Source organism: Colias eurytheme, chromosome 10, assembly GCF_061535395.1.
Source record: "Colias eurytheme isolate Ceu_HAF_F1 chromosome 10, ilColEury1 Martin Lab GWU primary, whole genome shotgun sequence".
In the NCBI taxonomy this organism is placed as follows: domain Eukaryota; kingdom Metazoa; phylum Arthropoda; class Insecta; order Lepidoptera; family Pieridae; genus Colias; species Colias eurytheme.
This window is the reverse complement of record NC_142989.1, coordinates 10,434,210-10,457,126: the sequence shown is the minus strand read 5'-3', so window position 1 is coordinate 10,457,126 and position 22,917 is coordinate 10,434,210. Positions and strand designations below refer to the sequence as shown.

Sequence of the window (22,917 nt, the reverse complement as noted above, 5' to 3'; positions counted from 1 at the left end):
AAATAATCGAGTCATGTTTCGAGAGAGAAAGAGACGAGATTATCATGGAAAGAAAATATACAAATTTAATCTTTATCTACTAAGAGATAAAGTTGAATTTAAAACGCGATAATGAACCGCATTCCTTACGAGACTATCTTTTAAAGAAATACAAATTTAATCTTTATGATATAAGTTATAAAGTTGAATTTAGAACGCGATATTGAACCACACTCCCCACGAGACAACTTGGAATGAAATACAAATTTAATCTTTATGAACTTAGGGATAGAGTTGAATTTAAAAACTCGTCGCTTAAAAGGTCGTAAATTTTTACGACTTTCGTGACACAAATTATTTTTGTGAATGTGTGATTGTGTTTCAAAAGTGTGAGTTACCCTCCCCGCACCAAAATCAGCAGAAAGTTTAGTTAGAACATTTGCCAGCGTACTCCATCCATTACTTAATGATCTAAGATATTATGTGAAAACAGAGCACGAACTCAACAGCTGCAAGTCCTTAACACTAAGAATTTCCTTCGACCATGGCGGCGAAAAGCAATGTAGACATTTTATAAAATGAATCGCCCTAAATGCCCAACTGACTGATGATACAAATGACTGCATGTGACGACTGACGAGGCAATGCAGCTGTTACAAAAATTTCCCTATCGTATATTTTAATTGTTTTATATCAATAAAATTATTACTTCAACTAGATGTCCGCCCGCGGCCTGCGTTTTCAAAGGAAAACCCGCATAATTCCCGTTCCCGTGGGATTTCCGGGAAACCGTTCCTATGTGTTAATCCAAGTTACCCTCTATATGCGTGCAAAATTTCATTGTAATCGGTTTAGTAGAATTTGCGTGAAAGTAACAAACACACACACATCCTCACAAACTTTCGCATTTATAATATTAGTAGGATAGGATTATTACGCTTCATTTGCACTACGCAATTAGTTGAAGCATAACCTATATTTGAAGAAACCTATCAAGTTCTCTACTAATTATGTCGTGAAACTAATTGTTTCATGAACCAACTTCGTACACATCTATTTAGTGTTAATTATTATCAAAGCTAGTAAGTAGGTATGCATTGTTTCTCTAGTACTGTGTGCAGTACTGCGGTGTGATCATAACTTTTTTTCATATTCAATAGCAATTCGGGGTTCCGTACCCAAAGATTAGAGAATTTTTAATAAACTGAAACAGATTTTAGGCTTGGTTGCACCATGTTTTAGTTATAGTTACGATTAATGTCAATTTTCACAATAAAGGACTTTTTCTGTGACTGCGAAATCGTATTTTTAGCTTATCAAAATCTCAAGTCAAATGACATCTCATTTTGTATTTGACGCCTCTGTTATTTTACGTTAACAATAGTTATAATCGGTGAAACACGTAGTTATAGTGAGGGTTAAAATTATGACGTCCTCTATAAAATTGTCAAATGGTGCAACTCATATTTCCCTATCCCTAAGTTACCTTAACATGTTTGATATTGCTTTTTTAATGCTCAAGTACCATGGTACTATGGTACTAATACCATGGTACAACTCAGCCTTAGTGTATAAAGTTTTAAATGAGTTTTTTTATTCGATATCTATCTTTAACGATCGATGTATTAAATGTCGATGTCGAAATCGATCTAGTTAAATGAAGGTACCAATATTGGAGCATATATTATTTATCACAATAGTGGAGATAGCATATATTATTATTATATTGTTTTGGACTATGTTAATAGTTCAACATTTGCATATAACGGTTATTCTTTGGCAGGGTTTAAAGAAGCCAATAAAAAGAAACGCAAATTAGCTTCAACGGTCATAGTACAATATCAGGAAGTGGGAAGTCATCAGAAAAAAAAAACAAGATTTATCAGAAATATTTTTAATTGAGCAAACAATGTGTTTGTGACTGTTTTATTTCAGTATTTTTTTACAAAAATAATGTTTACACAAAAACAATCTGAAATGCTTCGACAGTAACAAATTTATTTTATTATTTTTCATTTATTAACAAAAGAAGGTTACAGTATATTCTTTAACAAATATAAGAATTAATAGAAAATTCGATTGGTACCTATACATTATTAATGAACAACCTATGTTATTTAGAAGTTAAATAAAAAGGTACAATACAAGTATATAACAAGCGGTAGTTGTGAACGGAGTGTTATAAATTTTAATATTAAAAGTGAAATTAAAGAGAGTAAATTTACTTAAAGTCTGATTTTGTTTTAATTTTTTTTCTCCATTCAAAACTCACCCAATGCTATACTTACATCCATCAGAATGTAACAATTTTACAGATAACAGATTTATGAACCATTTGCTCAAAAAATATAAAAAAATTAGTAGTAGACTGAATTTTGAACTAAAATTCAACTACCCTCATTTTCAATACAAAAATAGTGATTTATACAAAATATTTAATAGTTAAAGCTATATGAAGACTCGTGTCGTAAAGGCTGAAGCAATGTTGTATTTTTACATTAAAAAAAATAAAAATACATATAATATTATGAATATATTATAATATAAAAATATTATGTACTATTTTCAAATATTTTTAATTATTCTCCATAATATTTCAGAACTGAATAGTGTTGCTTAATAAATATGTTTTTCTATAAAATATAATATACTTCATATTAATACAAACAAAGACAATAGATGAGATATATTTTTATTTCAATTATAAACATTCAAATATGTCTATTAAATCCAATATATTTCGGCCATTTCTCTTATTACTTTATATAACAATAAAATAAAAAGCTACCGAATTTCCTACATACATTTTATAACATGCTAGCCATCTCTTTCTTGCACACAAGAACAGATATAATATAGAACGAGACGGCACGCTTCAGCCATCTTCTCTGACACACACATGGCACAGAACACACACTTTTGTCACAAGTCACTGTTGAGAATGAACCTGTTACCTTCCGAGTGCTTGCCCGTGTATTTATACAGACATTTGCCGTATGCACCTGGAAATAAAAATAGAATAAGTATAAATAATATGTACATGAGTAAAAAATATTATTATAAATGTGAAACTGTCATGGACAAGACGATGAACTGAATTACATGCGACATTTTTATTTTCATTTAAATAAGAACTGGAGAACAGAGATTCATTTATGTATTCTAAGTCATCAATAATTAATGAAAAATGTTTGGAGCATCATAATGTGCGTAAATTTCGAATGTTCGAACGCACGCACTGATTAAGTAAGAAATTTCATTTTATTTTATTCCATAAAAGCGATTCCAGCTATTCTATTCCAGAAATTCCTACGCGTTCTATATGGCAAAATCTTGATTATTTTGTCCTCTCACCTTTATGTTTCCCAAGCGACGCTAGATCAAGCGGTAAGGGCCGCACGATGACGTCACTGGGCGTGTACTTGGTGACGTCACAGGTCGGTCGCCGCACACGCATGAACTCGCCGCGAGCGAGCGCCTCGCCGCGCTCGTACTCGGACACGCGCCGCGAGTCGAGGAAACGCAGGTGTTTTAGCTTGTATATTACGAAGTATCTGTGAATATTGTTTCTCCTTTTATTTTTAAAATTTATTATGGCCATTTTACTCATTAGATTAAGTACTTTCGATATCAGTTTAAAGTTTTTTGATATCTGCAATAGTTACGGAATAATCGCTTGTGCACACTTAACGATTACACCCTGTATATTACTAGCGGCTCATTAGAAATCTATACTAATTACCTAAAGCTGAAGTGTTTGTAACTAACGCACTAATTTGAGGAACTACTGGTCCGATTTGAAAAATTCTTTCGGTGTTAGATAGCCCATTTATCGAGGAAGGCTAGGCTATATATCATTACGCTAAGACCAACAGGAGCGGAGCCACGCGGGTGAAACCGCGAAGCGCAGGCCGCAGCTAGTCGTTTGTAAACTTTTAGAATTTCTTAATTTTTATCGCCTAATCGATTTTGTTTATTACTAGCTATTCGCCCTGGTAGATACCGTTGTGTAAGTTTCTAATTTACATCTTAATGCAAATGGAGACAAATCCAGAAAACTGCAAGTCAATAAAATCCATTCAGCCGTTTTTCAGTTCTATAAAGTAGTGCAACTATAATAACAAGAATTTTTTTTTGTACAGTAAAATAGATAGGTATAAATTTGTTTGTGTTTGAGGCCCGTGGAAGTATTTGTTGTATTTTCTGCTTTGAAGCAAAGAGCATGTAAATGTACAATTCAGAGAAGTTGCTAGAATCAGAATTGTAGTGTTGTTTAGTTGTTTTTCAAATAAACTTTTAAATGCAAGAGATTAGATCATATTTTTTATTACTGAGACACATCGGCCTACGATACATACTTATGACGGACGGAGACACAAATCTCATAATATGTAATTATATTTTTAGTAATTTTGGCAATATTACATTTATTTGGGCAATATATACGATATAATTTCCGTTTCACAAACACAGCCGCGGGCTAAAACAACTAAATACCTATAGCTAGATAATAAAAACAGCGGGTTGGCAAAATTATGCGCAGCTTATAAATATTCATATAATTTAGCAAATTGTTTTAGACTCGCAAAAAACATAATGAACTAATTCTTCATCTTGACACGCAACAAGGAAGTCGGCTGTATTATTATGTTTTTGTTGATAAAAAAATGGCGTCGGCTTTATTTTACTTGAGTTTTAGTAATGAATAAATAATATTTATGTAATGTTACCTTTTATGTAATGTGTTTCATTAAATGATATGTTATGTGAGTTTTAGAATACATACCTATATATAAACTGAGGTATTAAGTATTCTAAGATTTGAGCATATTAATCCGAGTTCTTTTTAGAGCATAAAGCGTTGGATAAATTCGGCTTAATGTAAAGACTGCATTTCATTAATTTTTACGATTTCATTTCATTAATTTTTACGATCCAAATTATACCTTAATTTATTTTGCAAGAAATATAAATAATTTGGAAAATCTAAAAGTGCACGCCTCATAATTTTTTTTAATAATTATTTATTAAGTAATTATTATTTTTGTTTATTTAATAACAATTAAACCACATCGAATCAGACCCTGAAAAATGAAAGGGTTCTATTCCTGAGCATACTCAAGCGTAAGAGAAAAAAAAAGACTCGATTAGTAAAGTATTTCGGTCGCTATCGTGTTAACAAGAAAATCCTCCGCACATACAGACACACGGACGTCCAAGACAGAACTTTTTTAAACTGTTTTTTAACTAGTTTAAATAACAAAAATGACATCAAAAATATCATGAATGTTAAAAATAGTGTTTTTTCTTAATATGTGTGTGTATGTATTATCTTACAAGTGCAATGTATGATACATAAAGACATTTTAAGTTTGAAAAATCAGATGTTTTGCGCGAAGTGACAGTAGTACCCACCTCAACGCTTCGCTTATGAGGCGTGCAATAGACTCATAAAAATTAAAAATGTAAAAACGAATAATATTTTATTGAATTCAAATTATGACTCATTGGATTTATTATTTCCTCTTACAATATAATTATTAAATAATATATGCAAATCATAAATAATATTTATTTTAGTCTCTAAATTCTGAATGTATGATAATTTCATTCAAAAGTCAACGATGCAATTTGCGTGTAAATTGTTTTAATTTCCGGTAGGTATAAGTTCGACATTCAATACTTTTTGATATTATTTGCATACCAACCACTTCATAAAAAGTTTATTTTTATTTTAATAATTTTATTTGCAACAAGTCCTTTGCAATCTTTTAAGATTTGAATATAAATCGTTTCACTGGTTCCACTTACTCTTTATGCGTTTTATTAAAAAAATCTTAATGTGTGTAAAATGCAGTTCCATTGAGAGGTAACAATATGAAGTAAGTGTAACATACTACATAGTCATAACTTTTAATTTTAGAGATAACTTAAAAGTTACAAAAGTAATTTTATAGTGTGCTAACTATTGGCCTATAGGATTGAAATAAGAGTATCAAACACCCCTTAGGCACATTAAATCGAAAGAGAAGAAGCAATTCGATTACTAAGATGGATTCACGGGTAGTTGGGAAGCTAGGCGTTGCCCCGGTATGGCACAATAACGCGGGTTCGAATCCCGCCTCGTCATTTTTTTGACGTGACAACGTCTTATAATTCGATAGAGCCGGCTGCACGCACGAAAAAACATGACTCATGCGGCGTTACCTCGCTCTGAGGCGTTCCCTATGTGGCTTGAAGTGCAAGCGAGAGCGCGGAACGAGCGACAAAGAAGCACAATCGGACGTTGTCACGTTCAACTATCGTCAGTAAACCGACTTTACAGACAACCAATTTTTTCTTTAAAAAATTATCAGTACCGAACGTTTCTAAAAGCTTAATTACCTGTATCTCTGATAATCCGTCTCATCCTTATCGAGATCGGAGAGTTGGTTGGGGCACGCCTTGTTGCTGAGCAGACTGAGGTACGACAGAGACGGGTACGCCTCGCTCAACTTGCCCACTAGGCTCTCTAGATTTTCTATCTACAAATAAAGAATTAGATCTTATTCTTCATTGTATATCTACAAGTTAAGATATTCATTATTGTCTTTATATAAAGTCCATGCTTTGAAAATGACTGTGAAATGGCCGTTTGGATACACAAATATACTGTCCGAATGTTCTATTTTCTGGCTATATTTTGGAACTGTTTATGTTGTCATTGCATGAATTATTAAATTATGTTGCTTTAGAAAACTACAAAACTAATCTAAAAAATAAAAACTAAACATAATTCAGACTGCTCACAAAAAGCATACTCTTTTTAACACGAAAATCACACTTCAATTAGTTTATCCTTAAAAGCTGCCATACCCTCACATATAGCACCTACCCTATAAACCCGTATTTTGTTAACCTTTCATTAATAGAAAACCTCGTCAACTCCAAACATTTAAATTAATATAAAATCACCTGATTATTATTTAAGGAGAGCGTCTGCAAATACGGCAGGTAGGGGAAGCTGACGTTGTCGCCCAGTTTGTTGTTGTCGAGAATTAGCTCCTCGAGTCGCGTGAAGTTGTCCAGACCTTTTAACGTTTCAATACTGTTGTAACTGAAATATTAAAGGGAAGGTTATAAGGAAACTGTATCTATAGGAAACACTATTAAGTGCGTGGAGAATATTTTGTATGACAAAATCATTAACAGTGACCAGTCACGCTTAAAAGAAGTTATTGGGCTAATACATTGGTTAACGTAAACAAGACAACAGAAATTAAAGACTTTTTCACGTATTTAAGCGATTTATTCATAACATTAGTTATCCTTACATTTGAACAACAGTTGGATAATTAACATTGGAATAATAGAATGCATTCAAATTAAAAATACAAAGGTAAAGTACCAATCATTACATATTCGACGAATATATCTCGGCTATGCAGTTAAACATTGTTTGACGTAAAGCCAAAAGCACTTTCCATAAATTGCTACAACAAAGTGTTAGAGTTGATGCCAAATACTGTCAATACAAGTAAGGAATAGTTGTAACAAGATAAGCTAAGAAACTGTGGAACGATTTGCCACCTGCGGTGTTCCCGAACAACTACGACATTGGGGCCTTCAAGGAAAGAGCTTATTTGTCCATAAAAGGCCGGCAAAGCACCTGTAACACTTCTAGTGTTACAAGTGTTTATGGGCGGTGGTGACCACTTAACATCAGGTCGCCCACCTGCCCCTTTGCTTGCTCTGTCATAAAAAAAAAAAAAACATTGTACTAGTAAAACTTCTACGAGAAACAAATGGGTAATAGATTTTTTTTAGGGGTAAATATATTATCTAGGTCATCATTCTTGTCATTAGAATTACCTAGAAATTCTGAAAATATCTCAGTAGTTCGGTACATATATATTCTGAGAATATATCTGATAATTATCTACAAGAACGGTACAGAGGGATAATTATCCACAAGTTTACAAAGCAAATAAATCGATAAAATATGCGGGAATTCAATTAGTCGGAAATTTCAGATTCTATGAAGCCTTAGATTCCACTGAAAAGTAATTTAAAGATTATTTGACGGACCGGTTGGCTTGGTTGGTAGTGGCCCTGCCTTCCAAGCCAGAGGTCGTGGGTTCGATTCCCACCACATTTGTGTGATGAACATAGATGTTTGCTCTGTGTCTGGGCGTTAATTATTATCTATATAAGTATTTATTTAAAAAATTATATATGTATAGGTATGTTTATCAGCCGTCTGGTTACCATAACACAAGCGAAAGCTTAGTATGGGATCAGATCGTGCCGTGTGTGAAAATTGTCCTGAATATTTATTTATTTAATAATGTGTGATCAATATTGTATCTTTAAGATTAGTTTCACAGTCAAAGCCCCAATTAGCATTTTATGATAATGTATGTAATGTTAAAACAATATGACGCATAAAACAACTGTCTAATTAAGTGGAGATTTAAGTTAAACTGATAATTATGCTAATACTCTATTCATATACAAATTAGAATCAAATGATGATAAAATGACGCTAAAGTTGTTAAAGGTTTTATGCATATCAAAGGAGAGCTTATAGACGAAATTAGGTGAAATATATAACCTACTAGCGGTCCGCCCCGGCTTCGCCCGTGGTACCTACATGTTTAAACTATCCTATCTCTCAAGTTGGATCGAACTGCACATGGTGTGCGAATTTTATTATAATCGGTTTAGTGGTTTAGGAGTCCATTCGGAGGACGTCGAATCAGTGCTACTGAGAAACATTACTTCTTTATTATTTTACGTGGGAATCAATTCTTTCGCATACTGGGCGACCGTGGACGACCGTGGGCTTAATATTGTTCTTGATTTGATGAAGAACCAGATAAGCAATTATGCCAATATGCATATTTAATATGTAAATGTATCAATTCAAGAAACTATTGTGCAATAAGAAAACAATTTAGACATTTGCAATTAAAGCACTTAATAAACCTAAAGTTAAAAACAGATCCCACTTTGTTAACTACCACGTAATTTATTAGCTACTAGCGGTCCGCCCCGGCTTCGCCCGTGGTACATGTTTACGTTTTCTCTACATAAGAACCATCCTCGTACTTCAAGGAATATAATAAGAAAAGAATTATCGAAATCGGTTCAGCCGTTCTCGAGTTATGCGCTTACCAACACATTTTGCGATTCATTTTTATATATAAGATTAAAATTTAAAAGTTTATGAATAGATTAGTGTTTATAAGCGAGTGCTTTTGAATTTTAACGTACAATTAAATTAATTTAATAGATTCAATAATTAGGATACTAATTTAGGTCAGTCGTTTGCAAAATAGAGGTTATCAGTAAAAATTTATGTCATGACATATTTACTTAGTAAATAGCCATTTTATGGACTTACATCGGATGAATTTAGATCTGAGTTTATTTTATTTATCAAGAGGCATTAAACGCCCACAATTCCGGAAGGCTTATAGTCTACTAGCTTTCCGCCCGCGGCTTCGCCCGCTTTATCTAAAACCTAATAAATCATATACTAAAACCTTCCTCTTAAATCACTCTATCTATTAAACAAACGCATCAAAATCCGATGCATAGTTTTAAAGATTTAAGCATACGAAGGGACATAGGGACAGAGAAAGCGACTTTTTTTTTACTAAGTAGTGATACGAACAAACAGATGAAGAACATTAATAAAAGTGAAGAGAATCTTATCGACTCCTACGCAATGTTGTCACAGAGAAAGCGGGCTTAGCTAAATTTATCTACGTAATATGTGTAAATACATAAGCGGATTAATTTATAAATTTACTTGCACATTGGCAGTAAAATTAGATGTCGCGATCAATAAAAGAAGTTATTAAAATATTAGATAAACACGTAGGTAGGTATACTTCAGAACATATAAAAGGCTTTGATACATATAAGTTTTATTTGAAAAGCATTGAGATCCCGCCTCACGTCTGTTTTTATTGTTACCTTAAAAAATCTAGAACTGGCAGACGAGGATTATAACAATAAAGCCCTATTGTCTGGGCGTTAGGGCATTGAACCTAAACACGTTTATAAGTCAACATTGTATGTTAGTTAGGCGGGTCTTCACAGAGCGAGCAGCCGGCGAAGCAAGTGCTGCGCGAAGCAGTTCGATCAGTGTGGACTTGGCTCGGCCGAGGAAACTACGACATTGGGACTTTCAACAAAAGAGCCTGATTGCAGCGCCTAAGGAGTTTCACTTCAAAATCCAGACGGGCGCTGTCATTTTCCTTGATCGAGCCACGTCTACACAGAGTGAACTGCTGCGCGCTGCAATTGCTTCGCGAGGCTGCTCGCTTTGTGGGGACTTGCCTTTTTGCGTGGAATTACATTAACCATAGTAATAAGAGTAATAAGCAGCGAGGTGGGTAAGTATAATTGCTCGTATTGTCTCTGAGTGTATTACAGGGAACGCTTATTGTAATGTAATGAGCCCTTGGGTGTTATTTGGTCGGTGTTTTTTGTTGAAGATGGCACGCCGCACGGTACATTCGCGCAAGTGAAATGTTTTTGCTATATAGCCAAAGAATGTTTTTAAACGTATCTATAGGTACAGAAATAATCATAAATCTATCTAATCTATCTAATAATCATAGTTCAACAAGTGGGTCAAATCGATTCCAAAGGAGTCAGTTACTGTATACAAACATTTAGGTGAAGCTAATATAAGCATGTTAAAAAATAAAAAGGAATGTGTGTGTGTGTAAATAATTCTCACTTTATTAAACCTTTAAAGTAAATACGGAACAATTTTTTCAGGAAATTGCGACGAATTCTATTGAACTTGAAGAACAAAGTATGTTAACCCTTTACTTTATTTTCCCTTTTAATTTGCTTATACGTGACCCTTTTTTATGATTGAACAAAATTGTAGATTGCTTTGAATTAATTACGCAGATAAATTTAGAAAATTTGGGTCTGCCATAACAGAGTTTTCTGATTATAGGAATTATATAATTAAAATTTGTTCACAAAGCCTTGCTTATAATATTAAATTACCATTTTAATATAAAATGAATATGAAAGTGAAGAATCTCATCGAGTAATATTACAAGAATTATCACCCAAAACATTTCCAAATAACATAAATCATCGTATTATTTGTATTTGTTTCACAATCTATGTTTATATTACAATTTATGATGAAGGGTTTTGTTTGTTGTTAAGACAATTAATTACAGTTACTCGTACAATTTAAAATATTTTACCATTACAAAGCTATAATATTTTTTCAAAACTACCTTCAATCATAAGAAAAGGCAATGAAAATGATGAATCTTAATACATATATAAAACTCAAAGGTGACTGACATAGGTGATCTATAAACGCACAGCCCAAACCACTGAACGGATCGGGCTGTTGCATGCAGGTAGATGTTAGGACGTAGGCATCCGCTAAGAAAAGGACTGATAAATTCTACCCCAAGGGGATAAAATAGGGGATGAAAGTTTGTACCATGAAAATTTATCGTTTCTACGCAGGCAAATCTGCGGACAACAGCTAGTGAATTATAAACAGAAATGTGTCTCTGTGTAAATACGTAAAAATTTACGTTAATATGTAATTTTAACGTTGATGGAAAAACTAGACAAAAGACTACAAGACTTGAGTGAAACTAAGCTTGGGACACAGGATTCAACTACCTTACATGTTATAAATAAAAAAATAGTACCTATAATTAATAATTTACCTTAAATCTAGATAATTTACTTTAGCACCATACATATTCCATAGTGCCGGTGGTATTCTTTGGCAGTCCTGACCGCAGTAACTCAGCTGAAACAAAACAATGTATTTTAATAAATATACGATATATAATCATTATTATTAAAATAGAATAAAAGCATGAAACGCTTCTTTAGGCGCGTGGAGACTTTAGAGTAAAACAAAGTCGCGTCATGGCAATACCGTCACGTCATGGAGTAAGGCGACGCTTTCTGTATCTTTGAATCTTTAGAAAAGAAGTTCCAAAGACGTTTCACTCCCGCTACGTGTGCTCGGCACACACGCTATTTTTATTAACCGACTTTAAAAAAAGGAGTAGGTTCTCAATTCGACCGTATCTAGGTATATTTTTTTACAATTTGATTGAAATATAACAAATTAAAGTTCAGAACCTGCACCCACTCAAACTAATAAAAACTACATACATATTAAAATATACATATTAAATTGTCAGTGTTAAAAACTAAACACAGTTTCAAAATATCATAATTTTGAGTATACTGCATGAAGCAAGGTTTCCTCCCAAAGCTAGTAGTTTTGCTTCTAACGGTTACTTTTTCTTAATATTCCTATACATATATTCCTATATATGTTTCAACCCATTGTATGATTTTATATATCCATATGTAACCATTCTTTGTATAGCATTCGTAATTGTCGGTCAAATAAAATGTCAGCGAGTTTTTACTACATTTTAAATAATTTCAAAGGTTACATAATAAATTATCAAATTCCTTTTGGCTATCATGATACCCACAATTATCATAAGCTTTAAGCATTGTATATTTTGATTTGAGGAACTATTTTTAAAGATCTGTTAGTAGGTATAGTTACTAAAGTACCTTTCTGGTTACTTATTTCAGGGAAAAAAACAATGGAATCCGGTCAATTACAAAAGTATTAAAAAAGAAGGCTTTCCAATTTTGGCCAGACTGAGTATAATCTGAAGCAGGAGGATTACAGTTAAATTATTATCAAATGACTTAAACTTCAGGTCGGGGATACCTTAAGTAATAAAGATCGAATTTCTAGAACTATTGAGTTGATTTTGCCAATTCTTCTCAGTAGAGTATGATTCAATAAATGAGTACCTATCATAAACAATTGTAATAGTTTACCCAAAAAAAAAATATGAGTTACTTAGTATGTTAGCCTCAAAGTTTGAAAACATTTATTCAGTCATTTGATCAAATGCCTACATTGAGACCTTGGGTTGTTTAATCCGGGGTCACCTTTCAGGTATTTTTATTAAGACATTGTTGTTTTGCTATCACTATTTCGAGTTACACAATTCTTATTATTTTTGAAACTCGTTTAGACCTATAATCATTTTGGTTGCTAGTCGTACCGGCTTCGTCCAGGTAGACTTTTTTGCACCGTTTTCAAAATTTTAGAGTTTATCCTTATCCAGACGCATTCAAATGAAACGAACCAAAAATTTCAAGTTACAAGTGGTGCTACTAACACGATTTATATTCAGTAGTCTTCACTTTTTAAGTTATTAAGAGGAGTAAAGTAAAAGCCCGATTTTCTATACGAAAACTTCTGGTTAATAATTTTAATATATATAATATCACAAGTGGGATTGGATATAATTTATATAGGTATTTTACAAATTCATTATTTGAGTCATGCTAAAAGCGTGTAAATTGAATGAATGTGGGCGAATTTAAATAAACCATTAATAAATGTCTATGAGACATAATTTCACAGATTATATAATAAATAAATAAAATTTTACTAACAATAAAAATAATTTAAACTCGTTTTAAATGTCACTAGCACGTTGCAAAGCGTAATTAAAGTAAATTATTAGAGACTTAATATTATCAATGAATGGCGGTGTTTTTCTTTTTTCTTGGCATTCAATATTTATTGTATAAATTTTATTATAAGGATAATAAATTGCATATTAAAATGGTACTTATAACTTGCAATAAAATTCCTGTTGAATTCCTATGAAGAGAAAATCCTCCATAAGAATTATTTCAATACAAAATTATTCAAACAGAAAATGATCCTACGAATTGAATGACAAATGTAATAATCTTGGGGAACCATATTAGGACTTCTATGAAATCAGAAATGTATTGAGTATATTTTCATTATGAGTACATTATATTAAATTAACAAAGGTGTTATCTATAGCAAATATTTGATATAATATAGCCTTCCTCGATAAATGGACTATGTAACAGAAATAATTTTTCAAATCAGACCAGTAGATTCTGAGATTAGCGCGTTCAAACAAACTCTTCAGCTTTACAATATATATATATATATATATATATATAGATATAGTATTTAATATGAAATCATTGGTTCATGAATAAGCTTAATCGTAAGTACTGAAACGTTTCTAATTGCCCAGCAAATATACGGAAGTGGGTCGATAATCGATATGAGATCCGAAACCAGTTCTACAAACAGGTTACGCGCGTGCGACTTTTTCATGTAGGTGTACCTTTGCAAGATAAAAAGTATACTATACGTACAGATTGGATTTGTTTAAGATCCTTTCGTAACGGACTTAAATTTTTACTGTCTTACAAAAAAAAACTTAAGACAGGGTTTAACTTTAAGCGCGGGTTCTCTTTCATCTGGTTTTGTCGTATTTCACACAGACAACTATTAGAGCGTATACGCACTATGCGGGTAGCCGTCCGGCTGACCGCAATCACAATTATGTACATAATATTCATTTCTATGCGCACTGCGATGCGGCTACCGCAGACCGCACAGTGCGCATAGAAATGAATATTACGTACATAATTGTGCTTGCGGTCAGCCGGACGGCTACCCGCAATGCGGTTACCCGCATAATGCGTATACGCTCTTAAAGTGACAGATTCCTGGTTTAAAGTGTTTTGTGGTAAGACCATTAGATTTTATGCAATGTTCAGTTGTGAGTTAACTAATTTTTGAGGGTATGTTTTAAAGAATACCGAAAGATGGTAAATTCAATTGGAAGACCAACTTTTGGTACGAATTGCTCTACTATGCCGAAAGCGCATACGATCCGAACCACAATATTTTACTTGTATAAATCCATATCGAAAGAATCGTCGTTTGAATACCAAATGGGATCAAGACTTCGCTTTTCCATATTTCTCTTCACGGTCTACATTTTCAATGCATTTTAAAAATAGCTAGATACGTTCCTAACACACTAGATTTTCTATCATATTTATCTTATTATAGTTGCTGCATACCGCTTTATTTCATGCTTCTCTTATGCCTCTACACAAATATTTGCGGCTCATAATTTCTACGATATTGAAGATAGTCGAGTCGCTGTTTGCACTGCACATAGATGCAATATTTTATATACTTCACACCTCTTCATACTTATAAAGTCATTATATCTGATGCGCTTTGTCTGTCATTGGGGAATACGTATTCCTTCCCTTACAAATCAAATTACAGTTCGATTCAAACTTAATGGCGGTTCTGAAGTTAGCTGCGAGTACAGGTACAGTCAAGTTGACAATCCCGCTGATACCCAAAATTGCGTATTGCGCACCGGATTTTTTTTTTGTGTGGTGTTTCTCAATGTTAGCCAGAAGGGCTTCTACATTTTAACGCGGACGCGGGGGTGAACTGAAGGTTCACCCTGGTAGCGACATGCACAAGGGCGTCCCCCCTTGACGGGGATCTCGAACCTCGGCTTGGACTGTCGCTTGAGTGGAGGAGGCCGGAAGGGCCCTAGTCGGACGGGACCGCATCGGAACGTACGATGTTCCGAGCCGCCATTAAGTTTGAATCGTACTGCACAAAAGGTCTAGATATGAAAGAGCAGACATCGAAAGATTATATACTTTAAAACTGTCACGATCTTCCACAAAACACAATCCCTTTACGACATGGTGACGATAAAAAATACAATATCCCTACATTTGATCGTAACTGGCGTCCGGTGATACGTCATAAGTTCGCCGCATAAAGTTTAAGGGCCTTGTCTCCAGTTGTAATATCATGTTTTATAACGGTGTTATCTTTACTGTGGGTCATTTTATCTTTATACTTGCATTTATTTTCCGTGCGAAGTTCATTATGTGGGGAAGTGGTCTCAAGCCAATAAGAGGACGGATCGTCAATACATCACGTATCATAATTAGTTCAAGAATTTTTTCCGTGGGGATACTACAAAGACGAGAGACAGCCACAATTTGGACGAAATAACCCGGAAATTCATAGTAGCAGAAGAAACCATTAAAAATGATAAAAAAGCATTCAGACATTTAAAAGACAACTTTTTACGGTGATGTCGCACTTGCATTGAGCAACAGCGGGGCTATTTTAAAAAAAATTCTGGTAATTAAACACCTATTTATTGGTTTTAATGATCATCATGTTAATAAAAATTTTGCACTTACCACATTTAGATTTCAATTTTTCGATTGAAGCCTTCAGAATAATAAAATGAAATTTTTAGGCTACCTGATCGATAGAGCAAGTTTTTAAAAGCCAAATGGATAACCTTTTTTATGTGATTTTATTTTTTTATGGGCCCTTGAACATACTGGGTAATTTTATCTTTCTTGGCATTTAATTCTTTTTTTTTTTATTCCATTCGAAGATCTAACGATAGTAAATGTTACCATACTGAATTGGCCTATCTTTCAGCTTAGCACACAAAAAAAATCAAGCATCTAGCGCAATAATTCACGTCACCATAAATAAAAATCTCATCGTACTCGGCGATAGATGAAAAATTGAAAAAAATGTAATAACTCCGAAAATACGAACAAGTGATAACTGCGTTAAAAACAACCGACTTCAAACTTGCACTTGCAACATTTACAAATATACAGACAAAAATGCTCATAAAATAAAAACTACTGGGCCTATCCGAATAAAATTTTTATGGGACCAATTCGACACCATCCCGCATCGAACAAAAAAAGAATCACGTAAATCGGTTCAGAAACCTCGGAGTAATCGGTGTACATACATAAAAAAAAAAAAAAAAACATACCGGCCGAATTGATAACCTCCTCCTTTTTTTTGAAGTCGGTTAAAAATCGCATAACACACATAAGGGTTATTCGGATAGCCCTCTTGGTCCTCTACCTCCCAGCTTCCGTTCATCACTACTTTTTGGGACACCCTGTATAGTCGTAGGTCTTTCACGTTTTAATGTTCTATGCCATTTCTGATATGTTCTATTCCGTATTCTTCAGAGATAGAGAACTGAACTGATTGAACTGAGACGGGATTACATTTAGAAGTGAATGCGAGTGAATAAACTTTGCTGAATCCACTAAAGGACTTTAGAGTCTTTTTTTCTTTACAGGTTAGACACTACTCTACATAAAACACCATGCCCTTACTACATATACCTATCTTATAAGTCGTGTATTTGGAATATATTTCATGTGAATAAATTGATTCCAAGTAGAATGATAAAGCTGGTAAGAGCAAAAGCGTAGTCACGTTTTGGAATACTCTGTATATGTATTTAGATATGAAGTCGTAACTATAGTAAATAACTTTCTAGTACATATATTGTATATTTTGAGTGCACACTTAATTCCCATCCTTGGCTTATCATTTGAACTAATTGTGTTATCGCAAGAAGTTTAAATCCTGACCAAACAGAAGACGATTGTAGCATACTTGTTGTCTTGTATATCTTTTGTGAGTTATTATCGCATCGTATTTAATATTATCAACACTATACGCAATAACAACATATTTATGAGCTAAAATCAATCAGTTTATTTATATCTTGAGTTTAGTTTATTTATAAATGTTGTATTGCGACTAAATTTAATTCAACATTGATAGCGTAATCAGGACTTCGATCCCCAATTAGTGCTAGTTGATAAAATAAGTTAACTATTCACTGGTATTTGAAAGTCTGTAAGTTACTTACTGGTATATATTTGAAAGTCTGTTACTAGGATACTATGTAATTTTCCACTACTTGTAATATTTTTCACTATGGTGAGATAGAAATTCAACGGGTTTAAAATGATATTCAATTTTCTACCTCCGCGGTTGCAGAAACGTATAAATTCTTTTAAGATTTTTCGTATTATCTAAAGTGAGAAATACGCTCACCTGGTTCTTTTCCACAAATGCAATATTTTCCCAAATTCCGTTCGTCTCCATCACATGTAACTAAGAGGCACTTGAAGAAAATCTTACAATGGGAAATTCTTTGTCTACGTATGATAGATCGACAATTTATAATTAAAATTTAATTTCAACGAATAATAACGTGCAGATCAGAACAAACGGTGAACATGAACTGACATAATGTACTTATACTCAATTAAGCTCATTAGAATTTTCTGTAAGAAGAAAGGAGTAAACTATTCAATATAATCTTATTACAATAATAGAAATATTCCGCGGTAATCCCATTATAACAATACATAACGGCTGAAACCATTTGCATTCTATGTATTGTTTTAAATTGTTTCAATATGTTCTAGTACAAATGTACAGTATTGTCATCAATATGTGTTATAGTACCAAGTATAAAGGAATGAGAAAGTGTGGCAGCGTATTCAACAATAAGACTCCTAGCAGTTCCATCGTGTCAGGTACGTATTGCGTGTTGGCTGTGCGTGATATTACCTGACATGTGTTAACACTTCCGTGCCCCTCCAGCACAACAGTCACAAAGGAAACTCGACGCGTGTCATCATGCGTCGTCAGTTTCAAGTTATACACATATCTGTATTTTAAATACCGCGGTCCAGCGATACACTTGAGACTATTGACGATCCCGCCGTTCCTCGTGACTATCAACATCAATTTCACGATCGCCAACGGGCACACCGAAGTCTCCAGAAGGGTGACAGCTATAGCACTGACGTTGAACAGAGCGTACTGGTTCTCGAACAATATTCTCGTCAAATTGGAGAACAGCAGAGAAATCGCGACGATCATATTCAAACAGTTACTTAACGCTCGAACGACATGCGACGCGAGGAAAGTAACTGCTGCATTTCTGAGTTGCATGCTGGGATGGGCGCGTAATTGAATAAGGGTGACATTGAAAAAATGCTTCTATGGAATAGTGGTTTCGAGCTATTTTCGAGCTATGGTTACTATGTATATTATAATTAATATGTGGCCTTGTACGCTGCATCGCAAGTAGGCTAGGTCACGATCCCGGTAATATGAGAATATCTTGGTTTGAGCAAGTTGGTTACCTATATTTGAAATGTCCTAGTTATTATATGGACTTAGCTGACCCAGAAAACTGTTGTCTGATCTCAAAAGGAATATTTTTATAACTTTTTTTATTGCTTCTGCTAGGCGTAACGTGATGTTATATTATATAGCTTATAGCCAAAGCTTTCCTCGATAAGTGAACAAAACATTTTTCAATTCAAACCAATACTTCCTGAGATTAGCGCGTTCAAACAAACAAACAAACTCTTCAGCTATTATATTAGTACCTATAGATAGGAATATGGGATCAACACCTACTTTTGACATTAATAAGCTTATCACAAGGCCAAGTTGGTACTAGAATAAATATGGTTAAATGTCAAATTAATATCTAGATCTAAACTAGAAAACAAGAATTTTCCATCACATTTACAAGTAAAACATGTATTTTAATTATCTTTCAATTTATTTATGTACATATATTTATTCCTGCTTAGGCTTTGGTCTATGATTATGGAAAGTAAGCAATTCAATTTGTTTATGGACATTATTATCTATACTAATATTATAAAGCTGAAGAGTTTGTTTGAATGCGCTAATCTCGGGAACTACTGGTCTGATTTGAAAAATTGTTTCGGTGTTAGATAGCCCATTTATCGAGGAAGGCTATAGGCTATATATCATTACGCTAAGACCAACAGCAGCAGAGCCATGCGGGTGAAACCGCGAAGCACAGCTAGTATGTAAATAAAAGGACCAATCCTTTGTAAATGATAAAGTACAAAAGATATGCATAATGTCCATGTGTAAATTATAAAGCAAATAAACAACATTAAATTATAGAATAATATAGGTATGTGGGAGTCATTATAATAATATGTACATAAGAACAATGATAAATATAAAATTATTGATGCAATGATAAACACACACTCTGCTTACATTCTGTCGTGTGGATTCAAGATTAAATTTAATTGTAAAGATGTTACAATTTTATAAACTACAAATATAAAATTAATTATTCATATAAAAATATGTAGGTATGTTTAAATGATCTGAGGCCGTTATGACCTCTTATTTCCAGACAGATTATGCCGTGAATTGAACTGACTGGCAAATTCATATTATGATCACAATAACCAGCTTTTATTATGGTATTATATGAATTTTCCAGTCAGTTTAATTGTTCGAAAGAAGTCTTATACAGTCCCTTCTGAAATGTTGAATGGTCTTTTTGAAATCTGAAGTACATTACATGTAAAAAGCTTTTTTATGCAATAACTCAAGTATTGTGAGCTTGACCAAAATAATAATAATAGTGTAAGATACCTTGAAACATATAAATGTGGTGGCAGTGCTAATATTGTAGTTAACCACAATAACAACTTCACAATGTCATGATCAGAGCCATTTGCAAGTAGATTTTGTTACCAACCCATTACCCACAATTACAATGGGGTCAATGTTACAAAAACAAATTACTTATCCTTTGTTACTCAACTGCGAAAGAAAGGCTGGTAAGGTTTTTCAATTGTTTGTATGTATGACACACCCAACAGCCCAAACTGTTGGATTAATTTTGACTGATGAAGTATTGTTTTAATCTTGGTAGTGACACAGGCTTCATAAATAAGCAGTCGAGTTTTTTTGTTTTCTTAATAATAATAGTAATTTTTGTTATGGCAAGGTTTGATGTTCAAACTGCTAGACTGATTTTCATGAAATTTTGTGTGCCTATTGGGTAGATCTGAGAAACAGACATCATATGTATATCTAAGTGAGTGTAAGGCAGAAAAATTTTTGCCGGGACAGCTAGTTATACTTAAATATTATTGCTCTAACTTCACCCAAGTTCCACATTTTATAATGAAATAATTCTAGGGTTTGGTTGAAGTTTTTGAAGTTAACTGCGGAACATTGTCTTTGTATTGCAGTTAACTTCTTTAATAGTTTAGAAGTTTGTTTAGCACAAATATAAATTCTCTCTTATTCTTTTATATTGTTTCAGCTTCTAATAATGACATATTTTTATGGTATTTTAACTAACATACAGATACAGTTTGCTTCATGTTGTTACTAGATTTCCGCCCGCGGCTTCGCCCGCGTTTTCAAAGGAAAACCCGCATAGTTCCCGTTCCCGTGGGATTTCCGGGATAAAACCTATCCTATGTGTTAATCCAAGTTACCCTCTATATGTGTGCTAAATTTCATTGCAATCGGTTCATTAGTTTTTACGTGAAAGAGTAACAAACATCCATACATCCATACATCCATACATCCATACATCCATACATCCAAACAAACTTTCGCCTTTATAATAGTATTAAGAAAGATTAAGATAAGATTAAGATATACTAGGGATGTAACGATACATGATTTTGCCGATACGATACCGATACCGATATTTGTAATCAAATATCGGCGATACCGATACCGATATCGATGGCTTGGTAGAAAAATAAATAGTGAATTATGCATAAAAGTTACCAACATTTAACAGAGACTCAACTGTAAATCGTATTCTTTTAAATAACAATGCCAAATCAAAAACAAGAAAACCATTTATTTTAGTATTATTATTTTGCAAAGTCAGTTAAACTTTAAGTTATACACATACAATCAGTTCCTAATAAAAGTTTACTATTGGTAGAGTTTTTTCAAAAAACAAAGTGCACATGCGCGGGCGGCCTCCCGCATCGTTCATTGGGCACGGTTTTTTGAATTGTTTGATATCGGTATCGGTTGTTTTATAATCGGCGATACCGATATATCGGCCGATATATCGGTATCGGTATGTGTATCGTTACATCCCTATTATATACTAGCTGTGCCCCGCGGTTTTACCCGCAGTGTTCCGCTCCTGTCTTAGCGTGATGATATATAGCCTATAGCCTTCCTCAATAAATGTGCTAACTGACACCGAAAGAATTTTTCAAATCGGACTGGTAGTTCCTGAGATTAGTGCATTCAAACAAACAAACAAACTCTTCAGCTTTATAATATTATAGTACAGATTTAATAATAAATTGATTTTGTATTATATTATGGTACATAATTTTTATTTCAATTTTAAGTATGTGTGGGTGGAGATTCAATTAGAAATCAGCATTAAGCATCAACTTTAATAAGAAACATTGTTTATGGATGCAAGTATGTATAATTTCTTCATTAGATAATTAGTAATTAAGTAATTATAAACAAAAAGGTTGGTAATATTGTAATACTGGGTATTCAAATTCAAATAAGAATAAAAAATACAGTTTTCTATATTAGTTATAGTCATGAATTGAGGATTACCATGCCATACCATATTAATATACATTTCAATTTATTCTGGTGCAATTACAAGAAAATTTTTAACTATATTTTTTCACACACTGTTATAATCGTAATAGGTAGGAAGTTGATACCTTATAATGGCTTTTAATATAAAATAATGCCATAAATATTTATATAGCATGAGATCATATTTTTGCATTAACAGTATAATTATTGTTATCATAAAATAAAATAAGTAATACTTACTCGATTATTTTTAAATGCTAAGGCGAAGTTATTAATGTGATTCCCTTCCATTCTAAACACACTTCACAACTTTTTAACTTAAAGTATAAAACAACACCTCTCCACTATATTATAGTAATATTTCGATAGAAATAATAAATGATTAACCAAATACACTTCATATTCCTATAAAATCAAACCAAGTACAAACTTGAAGTTTAAAGTGTTTCCGTCAAACTTCGGAAATTAAAAACTTTTAACTGTCAAATTTTATGTCAAGTGTCAACTTCAAAGTCACTATGAACGATTCTGTTCCGCTAGGCGTACACAAACACAGTGCAGAGGTATTACTGATTATCATTACTGAACTTAATGATCTAAGTTACTGATACGTTGGAAAAATTTGAATATTTATTAATGAATAAAACCACAGAACAGTACAAACAAATAGAAGAGCTTTAATGTCATAATTATATGAAAGCCCTGAAAACTACAGTCACCAACCCACACATTTAAACCGATAGCTGTACATTATAAGAATTTTGCATAAAATAGATATT

General features: G+C 33.1%; 1 protein-coding gene across 2 annotated transcripts; it reads right to left on the bottom strand.

Moving 5' to 3' along the window:
• Positions 1 to 2,237: 2,237 nt before the first annotated feature.
• Positions 2,238 to 22,589, bottom strand: LOC149905434 (leucine-rich melanocyte differentiation-associated protein-like). 2 transcript variants are annotated; one of them, XM_090106209.1, is made up of 6 exons: positions 18,311 to 18,698; positions 11,688 to 11,773; positions 6,934 to 7,075; positions 6,364 to 6,503; positions 3,334 to 3,533; positions 2,238 to 2,981 (listed from the first exon to the last, which is right to left on the bottom strand). In XM_090106209.1, the coding sequence occupies exons 1-6, from the start codon at positions 18,695 to 18,697 to the stop codon at positions 2,902 to 2,904; spliced, it is 1,035 nt and encodes a 344-aa protein (XP_089962335.1). In that variant the 5' UTR covers position 18,698; the 3' UTR covers positions 2,238 to 2,901. The 2 variants fall into 2 exon arrangements, with proteins under 2 accessions (XP_089962335.1, XP_089962336.1); XM_090106210.1 differs by lacking the exon at positions 18,311 to 18,698 and adding an exon at positions 22,379 to 22,589 and having other exon boundaries at positions 2,243 to 2,981.
• Positions 22,590 to 22,917: the final 328 nt, after the last annotated feature.